Source organism: Polypterus senegalus, unplaced genomic scaffold, assembly GCF_016835505.1.
Source record: "Polypterus senegalus isolate Bchr_013 unplaced genomic scaffold, ASM1683550v1 scaffold_897, whole genome shotgun sequence".
Taxonomy (NCBI): Eukaryota; Metazoa; Chordata; class Cladistia; order Polypteriformes; family Polypteridae; genus Polypterus; species Polypterus senegalus.
Genome location: NW_024377178.1, coordinates 1 through 10,958, shown reverse-complemented (window position 1 = coordinate 10,958; position 10,958 = coordinate 1). Strand labels below are relative to the sequence as shown.

Below are 10,958 nucleotides of genomic sequence, written 5' to 3'. Positions count from 1 at the left end.
CTTATTTCGGTGGTATGATGCCGCTGTCTGCCGCCATATTGAATTTTCCAAACGTCACTAATTCTCCAACTTCCGGTGTAGGTAGAAGGCTGAAATTTGGCAGGCTCATTCCTTACAGCTTACTTACAAAAATTAAGCAGGTTTCATTTCGAAATTCTATGCGTAACAGTCATAACGGTCAACAACGTCCGCCATGTTGAACTTTCTTATTTATGGCCCCATTTTCACGAAATTTGGTAGGGGGCTTCCCTGCGCTAACCAAAACCAAAGTACGTACTTATTTCGGTGGTATGACGCCACTTTTACCCACCATATTGAACTTTACAACGTCACTAATTCTCCAACTTCCCGTGTAGGTAGAATGCTGAAATTTGGTACTTATTTCGGTGGTATGATGCCACTTTCGGCCCATATTGAACTTTTCAACAGTGTTTGTTACTTTTGGGCCTATCTTCAAGAAATTTGATACGTGGGTTCCCAACGCTAACTGAATCCTACTTACGTACATATATACGTCCATTCCCCGACAGCAGCTGACTCAGGAACAGATCCGGCCACAACATGGCAAAGTCGTACAGCAGTCACATTCTCTTTTTGACTCCGTAACAGATCCGTCTGTATTCCGGCAAGCTCAGTTCGTGCTTTTGTGGGAGGGACAAATTGATCCGCCCACATTTCGTCATGTACATTAATTGACAGTTCACTCAATTTCCGCGAGAGCTTAAGTTAACGTGAGCGTAACACGCTTATGTTTTGAGTTCGCGCTCAAATTTGCGCGCCACAACGAGCAGTCTGAAAACATTTACAGACAACGGAATTGTTTTGGGAGGAAGTGAGTCAAAAATTAATTTTTAAAAGTTGTGAGAAGTTCAGAAGCTTTTTACATATAGTTAGCTTTGCTAATTATTTTTAATGTGTCGCTATCATAGCAGGTTAAGGTGAAATGTTAACATGTCACTATAATCATTTTTAGTATTTGTACATATTTAGGCCACGATGTTAAATTCATGTGCTGAATATTTTAGGCACCACCAAATAAGGGTTAGTAGGCGCTGTGTTCAAAATTATTTATTAAACGTTTTGTGTTGAACGTGGGCTTATTTCAGATACGCTAGAGGAAAGCAAAAACTGATTTAAGACATTGTTTTCTAACCTTTTTGTTTTTCCCATGTAAGTGGCTTCGCGACGCTGCAGAGGGTTACGTTAGTGAATCATCTAAGCGGGGCATGTCAGAAGACCAACTAGTGAGTCGAGCGCGACCGTCCGTCAGAGCTGGGAAAAGAGGGTTGGGTGTTCGTCCAGCCAATATGGGGAAATGTGGTTTAGGCGAACCGCCGGTCACGAAACACTTTTAATTCAACGGACCTACGCCTGTGGTAGTTTGTTTTAAACTTTTCAGTGTCTGTTTAGTTCATGAAAGGTTACACAGTTTAGTCTTTTTCTGAGTTCTTCGCTTTAATAAAGTGCTAGGATTCAGGTTGCACTCCTAATATTTGTACAAAAATTACATGATAAAATATATAAACGTTTTATTTAATTTAGATACAAAAAGTAGTAACGTTAATGTCTTTTTATTTAAAATGTTTTTGAACAATCCTGATGGGGATATATACTTTAGAAACATTTGTCAAGCATAATCTGTACATTACATGTATTTTTCTCTGTCCTTTTAAAATTAATGGCTGTGAATATTCAAATTAGACTGGTAAATATATATTCACATATATGGTATCTTGCTGGCTTCTGCTAAGTAATAAAAAAAAAATCCTTGTAAATTAATTAGTATCTTTTTTGTCATATTGCAATTTAAGTGATATAGGTTACAATTTAAGTGAGGGCGGCATTGCAGGAGTGCTGCCTCGCAGTAAAGAGACCGCAGGGTTCACATCCCAGGTCCTCTCTTTGTGGACTTTGCATGTTCTCCCCATGTCTACATGGGTTTCCACTGGGTGCTCCAGTTTTCTCCCACAGTCCACAGACATGCAGATTAGGTGGATAAAATAAATTGTCCCTAGTGTATGGTTTGTGTGTTTGTTCACCCTGCAATGCACTGGCACCCTATCCAGGGTTTGTTCCTGCTTTGCACCCTATACTAGCTGAGATAGGCTCCAGCAACTCCCACAACACTGCTCATCATGTTAGAAAATGACTGACTGACAATTTAACTGATATGGAGACATTTACCTGTCAGTAATGATTTCATTTATTATTTGTGGTGGCTTTTGTCTAATCCTGGTACACATTTAAAAAGCTATTAATTAAATGTGTTTGTATATCTGCTTTATTTAAGCAAGGATCGCCTGCAGTAGTAGTCTTTATTTCATTACCTCTTGCATTATTCCTGATAGGTAGCTATTTTTGTCATTTTCTTATTCACTTAATGGAAACCAGGGTTGCATGAGCTGCTGGATCCCATTCCAATTAGCATTGGGCCAAAGGCAGGAACAAATCCAGGACAGGGCACCAAGGCTATTTTTGTTTTAATGTCTGCAGTAAAGATAACAGCATTTAATGTTTGTGTATGTGTGTATATATATATATATATATATATAATTATTTTATTTATTTATTTATTTATTTATTTTTGGTATAAATTAAAATGTGGAATTCTAGTGCAGATCTGGAGACATCACTTGAATGTTTTTTATTTTTATCAAATTGACAGTAAAATCATCCTTTGTTTTTAAGACATGTATATTTTGTAGCATGCTATTCAGTGGGTTTGGTGTGCAGCCCAAGCTTAAATTTAACAAAAAAATACTGTTGCTGGTTTATATTTGAATTAAATAATGTAAGCTGCTTTTTTAGCTAGCTCAAACATTATTTACATATTTGCTTACCAGTAAGCAGTGTGTACACAAAGTTACACACACAATATTTTACAATAACATGTTAAACATACTTTTTACTATTTACTATTTATTTCTGTGTATATTTATGACCTGCAGTTCATGCATCGTGGTGATCAGCAGTGAGAAATGGCTGATTCTGTGGTATCGGGTTCAACTCTCAGACGGAGAGCACGCAGAGATGTTGATAGGAGACTTCAGCAAATGAGGGAGAACTGCAGATTTAACTTTGCATTCAGAATTAGGAATAGGGAAAGGATGGAGGAAGGTGATCTTGGAAATGAGGAGAGAGTGGAGCAAAATGACTTTGAAAATGGAAGTGAAGTGGAGAATGAGGATGTTCAGAATGAGGGTATTTATATAGACAACACAGCAGACATTTTTGCATGTCCTCAGTCAGCAGACTTTTCTGAAGATGAGTCTGATTTGGATCTGCATTCTGATGAGCATTTAGAAGAGCCATGTAGCCTCCGTGACAGTATTTGTAACTGGGCTTTAACCTTTGGAATATCTCTTGTTGCTCTAACAGCACTTTTAGGGCTGTTGAGACTTTATCATCCTGAACTCCCAAAAGATGCAAGAACTCTCCTCAATACTAAAAGTGGGTATTCTATTCAGAATAAGGTTGGTGGCCAATATTACTATTTTGGTATCCTTGCTTCAATCGGTAAAATTCTGTCAGATACCATAAGTTCAGTCACAGAAGGCTTTACCCTGAAGTTGCAGATCAATGTGGATGGGTTGCCCTTATTTAAAAGCGCTAGCATTCAGCTTTGGCCTATTTTGGGACTTCTCCTCAACCTTCCTATGAAAGTGCCGGTTGTTATTGGACTATTTTGTGGACAAAACAAACCAAAGTCATCTGAGGAGTTTATGAAAGATTTTGTTACCGAGTTAAGGGAATTAGAAAATGGGTTTTCTTTTAATGGCAAATTGCTCTTTCTGAAAGTAGATTCTGTTGTGTGTGACACACCTGCCAGGGCTTTTTTAAAGAACACAAAAGCACATAATGGATATCATGGATGTGACAAATGTGCACAGCGAGGGCAGTATGTCAACAACAGGATGACTTTTCCTTTAACTGAATACACACTCAGAACAGATGAATCTTTTTCACAAAAACTTGATGAAGAACATCATCTATTTCGGCTTTCATGCTTTTCAAGGAACAAGCATTGGCATTGTGTCACAGTTTCCAGTTGATTACATGCATTTGGTTTGTTTGGGGGTTGTCAGGAAATTGTTAAATATTTGGCTCAGAGGTCCTCTAAATGTTCGATTACCTGCAAACATTATTACTAGGTTATCTGACCATTTAAATGACTTGCGACCTTGTATACCAGTGGAATTTGCCCGGAAACCCAGGACACTGAAAGAAATTGACCGCTGGAAAGCAACAGAATTTAGATTGTTTCTACTTTACACGGGCCCTGTTGTTCTGTGTTCATTCCTGGATAACAGGATGTATAGCAACTTCATGCTGTTGTTCTCTGCCATCTCAATTTTAGTCAGTCCCGTGCTTTCTTCATTCTACTGTCAGTATGCTCAAACATTGCTTCAAACATTTGTGAACCATTTTGGTGAAATTTATGGCAAAGATCAGCTTGTATACAATATACATTCTTTAGTCCATCTTCCTCTGGATGTACAGCGGCATGGCTCCTTAGACTGCTTTTCATCTTTCCCTTATGAAAACCACCTCCAAAGACTTAAGAAACTTGTGAGAAAGCCTGAACGTCCACTTGCTCAGATTGTACGAAGACTGTCTGAGCGAACTGCTTGCACACCCACTGGTCTGGTATCAAAGTCTTTGGAAAAACCACATTATGTTGGACCAGTTCCAGATGGACTTTCTGTACTTCGACAGTACCGGCAAATGCGTTGTGAACAATGGGTTATTAAAGTTTCAGCAGCGGATAATGTGTTCATTATAGGCGATGATGTATGCATGATATACAATATTGTTGAATCCAGTGAACAAGTCTATGTTGTGTACAAGGTGTTTTTGAAGAACTCTGTCTTTTTTACCTATCCATTTAAGTCAGATTTCCTAAATATATATTGCATCTCTCAGATATCCGAAACAATCAAGTATGCAAATGTGTCAGCCATCAGTCAAAAGTGCATAGTTCTGCCCCACAGAGGAGGTTCTGTAGCGATACCTTTACTTCATTCTCAAAAATATTAAATCCGACAGTTATTGTATGTAAATAGCATTTTTGATTGTTCTACTTGTTCATCAGTCAGCACAAATGGAATCACGTTTACATTTTGTAAGTACTGTACTGATGTATTTATACACGTCACACTGTACTTTGTTATATATCATTTTTATTTGTGTATAAACAATTTTTTTCTATGGCTAATGGGTAAACTTGCTGCACATTGCAAACTACTATACAAAGCTTATCTTTAATCCATAGTCAAAAAAGCATTCTTGGTTTTATTAAAATGAGGGATGAGGATGTGCTAGGTGGTATCACCTGCTGTTTGGATAATGCATTTTGTGTGCAACATGTAAATATTATGTTTATTTTAAGCATTGTCTTTTTTTTCTTTTGCAGGATGTTTCTGGTAGTTCAGTTTTTAGATGAAGAAAAAGCTGTGTCTGTTATACCACAGTCTTGGTACAGTGATGGCACAACCTTTTGGCCAAATTATAAGAGCGATCAAAGACTCAACAAAGCAGTAAGATATGCTGAGGAACCAGGCCCTGACTGGACCAAGCATGACGTTAGAGTACTAAAGTCCTACGGTAATTGAAATGTTCAAGATACGAGTCGTATGTCCCTGACTTAATCCCTTTCACCAGAGAAATATTGCTGTAAAATATTGGTTTCTTGCTATGTTCATTTTTTTTAATAGAAAAGCAACAAACATTTGTCTAAGGCCTTATTTCCATGTTGCAGTCATGTGATTTTTCACTGTCTCCAAGCCTCATTTCCAACAACCTTTATACGTTCATACTAGTGTTCATGAGAAATCAGGGCCTAGTTCACACCTTTCATTAACATGCAACTCTAGTGATTATCCATCCATCATCCAACCTGCTATATCCTAACTACAGGGTCACGGGGGGGTATGCTGGAGCCAATCCCAGTCAACACCGGCCGCAAGGCAGAAAACAAACCCTGGGCAGGTCGCCAGCCCACCACAGGGCACACGCACATATCCACACACTAGGGACAATTCAGAATCGCCAATGCACCTAACCTGCATGTCTTTGGAATGTGGGAGGAAACCCACGCAGACACGGGGAGAACATGCAAACTCCACGCAGGGAGGACCTGAGAAGCGAACCCGGGACTCCTAACAATGATGCAGCAGTGCTACCCACTGCGCCACCGTGCCGCCCTCTAGTGATTACATTTATCCAAATTGAAATCTAATCTTACTTTTAACGTAGGTCTCTTACAATTTTTCCTAGTTTCACTTTGGTGGTAAAGTGCTATCAAACTGTGATGCAATTACAAAAAAAGAAAATATGTGAATGCGAGGTGTAAATGGGGCCTAGGTTGTAGTGATTTAAAAGATCACAGAAGTGATAATGTTATATTGCACATTGCTTACATCACCTGATATTAACTTTTTGAAATGCTTTTAGGAGACTACATGTCTGCATGGCAAGGGATGAAGAAGTCTTTGACGTGTCAAACTTCAGAATTGGATTCAGATGATCAGGAGGATATAGGCAGGGTGAAAAGAGCACCTAAACCAATGTAAGTTTGATTCAACTTCACCTGTGTTTTATTGAATGTATGAAACTTTTGTTTTGAGTAATATATGCACATTTAATCTTCTGTACACAGCCACTACTATGGTGACACTGACTATGAAAGTGAACATGAAGACTTGGCTAATAAAACAAAAGTTCCCTTGACAAGATTTTCAAAACCTCAACAGTCAACTGGACCTTGCATGTTCTCCCCACATTCTGCACCTCAGGTACCATCACCACCTTTACCATCTGTGCCACCTTGTCGCTCACCACCACATTCTTTGCCTCAGGTGCCACCTCCTTACCAGTCACTATCGCTCTCTGAAAATACATCTCAACAAATTTCCACGAGCCTTCCAAAAATGAAAAATACTTCTGAACTCTTCAAGCCTACTTACAGAGTGGGTCAATGTGGAACAGAACCAATACCTTGTACTGGTAAGTTATGATCAGAACATTGACTGTACTTGTTTCACATATTCAACAAACGTTTAACGTTATCGGAGCATAATTCAACAAGTTATTAGTTATGTAGTGGTATTTGTTGTCCTGTTCATTTTGTGCCAGTATATTCCTTGATTTTTAGTGTTTTTTGGTTTTTAAGATGTTGAATTTTATGTTCCAAAGGATGTTGTTTTAACATATATGAGAGTTAGGATTCATTGCCTTTTCAAAGTATTCAAATGAATAGTATCCTTTTTATATTTTGTTGGTATTTATTTTTCAGCTGCAGATCTTCATATCCTTACATTGCTCGAACATGTGAAGCACCAGCTGTCACAATTGGCTGTCATGATCAGTTCACTATCTGGGCGGCTAAACATTGAATGCTCACCTGATATGCCAGAAGAGGTCCAGTTTCCTTTACAATCATTGGAGGAAGTGGATGACTTTGAGGCCTGGTTGAAACAACCAACCAATGCTTTGAAGAAAAAGAACATGGTATGGATTGCAAAGCTAGACTTTGTTCTCTTTCTGGTTTTGTTTAATTTTAAAATATTCACTTGGATTTTGTCATACTTTTAAACAATTACTAATTTTTTTGTACATAATAGGACAAGACCAAATCTACACATTATATGCTAATCATAGGCAACATAAGAAACTGTAGAATCAGTTATTTCTCAATGGAAAATATGTTATGTTTCTAAATTAGTTAGAAGGTATGGCATGATATGGGTATAATGTCTGAAATAAGTCTGTCTGCATTTTTTTTTTCTTTAGTAATTATTTATCATGGGTAAGTACTGTATGTTTTTACACACAATACCCATTTGACTTTACAATTATTTGTGCATGGGGATGTAATATTTACATAAGTGTCATCCCATATTTGCACTAATATAGTTGTTTTAACTGTTAGGTGGGTTATCTGTTACAGGATGTTTATTGTGTAAGGGACTATGTTTAGGAAAATATTTAATAGCTCTACAGTGTCCTACAGTTACAAGAAAAAATTCCTTTTACAATAACAAGAGTTGCAAATATAAATGATGTCATTTGAGCTTTCTGAACATTACAATCCATGAATTTTGCGCTTCCTTTGTTATATACAGTACTATTATTATTACAAAATTAATGTCTACTGGATTGAATTACAGTTAAAGTTGAAGCGAATATTCAGCTGTTTTTCTTTTTACTTCGGAAATTGTAACTTTTTAGCAATATTTGTCAGAATGCCAATCATCACATCAAAGTCAAAAGACATGCTTCAGAGTGACCATTAATGCTGTTTATGCATATATATTAGTATTTTAATTCTAAAGTCACTGCCTGTATATTATCTTTTGTCCTTGTAGATTTCTGTACTGGCATCTATCGGAGGACAAGATACCAAGCGTGTCACTTGGAATATTCTTTCACATATTTTTGGAGATGATGTTGCAAAAAGATAAACTGGAAGGGAGTGAATGAAAAATGGGCCTTCAGTCAAATGGCAACCAAAACTCTTATTATGCGTAAGTATCAAGAAATCCAACTATGAGATTAGTCTAATTGTAGTAAGATATTACATTTTATGCCTTTGGTGGCTCAGTGATAGTGCTGCTGACTTGTAGTAAGGAGACCAGGGTTTGCCTCCTGGGTCCTCTCTGTGTGGAGTTTGCATGTTCTCCCTGTGTCTGCTTTAGTTTCCACCCACTGTTCAAAGGCATATAGGTTCAGTGTATTGTAAAATGGCCTTTGTGTGTGCTCACCCTGCGATAGACGGGTTTCCTGTCCAGGGTTTGTTCCTGAATGTGTCCCAAAGCTAGCTGGTAAGCCTCCAGCCCCCCCATGACCCTGGTCTGAATTAAACAGATTAGAAAATAACATTTTAAGATATAGCCTAAGTGTTTCAGATTTCTGGAAAATAGCAATTATTAAATAAAATATTTTTACAGGTGTCTATCTAACACTTTCTGCTCCTTCTAAAACTCCTGCCACATTCTTAGGAGTACTTGGAGTTTCCTGTACATCAAGAAAGAGCATTAGGAGTGGGTTTCAGGTTTTTATGCATTTATAACAAAGAATCCTATATTTAAACCCCAAATAATAAGTAAAGAATTAGAGAAAAACTGCAATCTTAATTCAACCTTACAATTGAATTGTTGTCAATATTTCCATATTGAATATTTTTACACTAGCTCTACAAAAAAAGTCAGTCCACAATCTGTACACAGCCTTCATTGATCAGTATTAAAAATAAGTTCACTAAAATCAAGCATAGATGATTTCATATCATTTGTCAAACTTGCTTCTCCTGTATTCAAAACATGTTGCTGTGTGGTCATTATGCAGTAGTGCAGTGGTTCTCAAACTGTGAGGCGGGCCCCCCTAGGGCGGTGCAAAGTAACAAAATGGGGGACACAAAGATGTGAAAAAAGAAAACGAATTGAAAATATGAAAAATACATCTATTGAAACCAAAACAAATGAACTTAAACTACATTCTGATGCTAGAACAATAAATATAGAGTTAGATAAATGTCGATCAGTTAAGTAGGTATAATAAAATATGCATCTATGATATATCATTAATTAAAAAAAGAACAAATTGGTATTGGTGGGCTCCTTTCAAAAAAACATTAGGGGGGCACGATTAAAAACTGTTATGAAAACTTGGGTTGCAAATACTTAAAGGTTGAGAAACGCTACAGTAGTGCAAGTGCCAACCCTTATTTCACCATTTCTATTAGTGGAAAATGCCTTAAAGCAGGGGTTCTGAACGTCGGTCCTGGGGACCCCCTGTGGCTGCAGGTTTTTGTTCCAACCAGATTCTTAATCGGTGACAACACCTGATAGCACTGATCTCATTTAATTAGCTGTTTTTTTTCTTTTATTCGACATTCAGAAAAGCATAGCAGCATGATTTTTACATTTATAAGACATTTATAAATATTTCTACTTTTGCTATAGATTTAAATGCTTAACTCTCTTTTGTTGATTTCATTATACTTTGTCCTTTCTCTGTGCAGTTTTTCCCCCTTCATTGTATCTTATTAATGACAACTTAAAACGAGCAGAGCAGACACGCTGGCAAACAACATTGAATAATCAAAGGCTGCAGCTACTTTAGAGTCAGACCCACTAATTAGTAAATGGATTAATTAAACAATTAGAACACCAAGAATGAAAATCAACATGGAAAATACTGTTAAAAAGAAAAAAAAATACATTATTCCTATATAACTGCTTGGTACATTTTAATATATATATATATATTGTTTTTTTTAGCAAACTTAGTTTTCTAATCAATGTATTGTTCCTTAAACACAGAACTTGGGAAATATCAGTTCACTTAATTAGCCCAGGAGTTCAATTAAAAACAGAAGCTGGTTGGAACAAAAACCTGCTGCGACGGGGGTCCCCAGGACCGACGTTGAGAACCCCTGCCTTAAAGCAACTGTTTGCCATTTAATGTTTCTGATAATTATTTTTCTGTGTTTGCCTGTAGGTGCAGTCCGCCAGAGTCATGTGGCAGCCAAAGCTACAGATGTGGAAATTAATAAATTTGCCATTAGATGGTTCAATTTGGCATCTGACCGTGGTGGTGGTCGCAAGGAGCGCTGCAGGAGAGTGCAGGCAGCAGTGCCTTCTGAATCAGGACTGATATAAATACACTTTAGTAGTCAAGTTTATTGTTGTTTTTACTATTTTGGTTAGATTACGTTATTTTTGTACTTGCATCCGACACTTTTGTGCAAATGTGTTCATTTTTTATTTCAATATTTTAACCATGTTACTGGATATTTGAACTGTTAAATACTTAATATACTGTATTAATATGTTTGTTTGTAATTGTAGTTACAGCTTTTGATCCATGCAACTGCACTGAGTTTACATAACAAGACAATAAATAAACCAGTTATATAATCAAAGTTGTCATTGAGTTATTTTTCTCTTAACTTTCAA

At 37.1% G+C, this 10,958-nt stretch overlaps 1 protein-coding gene across 3 annotated transcripts; it reads left to right on the top strand.

Annotated features, from left to right (window-relative positions):
- Nucleotides 1-712: 712 nt before the first annotated feature.
- LOC120519255 lies at nt 713-8,492 on the top strand. 3 transcript variants are annotated; one of them, XM_039742404.1, is made up of 6 exons: nt 713-832; nt 5,414-5,604; nt 6,454-6,568; nt 6,659-7,005; nt 7,295-7,509; nt 8,367-8,492. In XM_039742404.1, exons 2-6 carry the CDS (start codon nt 5,415-5,417, stop codon nt 8,460-8,462), a joined length of 963 nt encoding a protein of 320 aa, XP_039598338.1. In that variant the 5' UTR covers nt 713-832; nt 5,414; the 3' UTR covers nt 8,463-8,492. The 3 variants fall into 3 exon arrangements, with proteins under 3 accessions (XP_039598338.1, XP_039598337.1, XP_039598336.1); XM_039742403.1 differs by lacking the exon at nt 713-832 and adding an exon at nt 3,260-3,473; XM_039742402.1 differs by lacking the exon at nt 713-832 and having other exon boundaries at nt 5,187-5,604.
- Nucleotides 8,493-10,958: the final 2,466 nt, after the last annotated feature.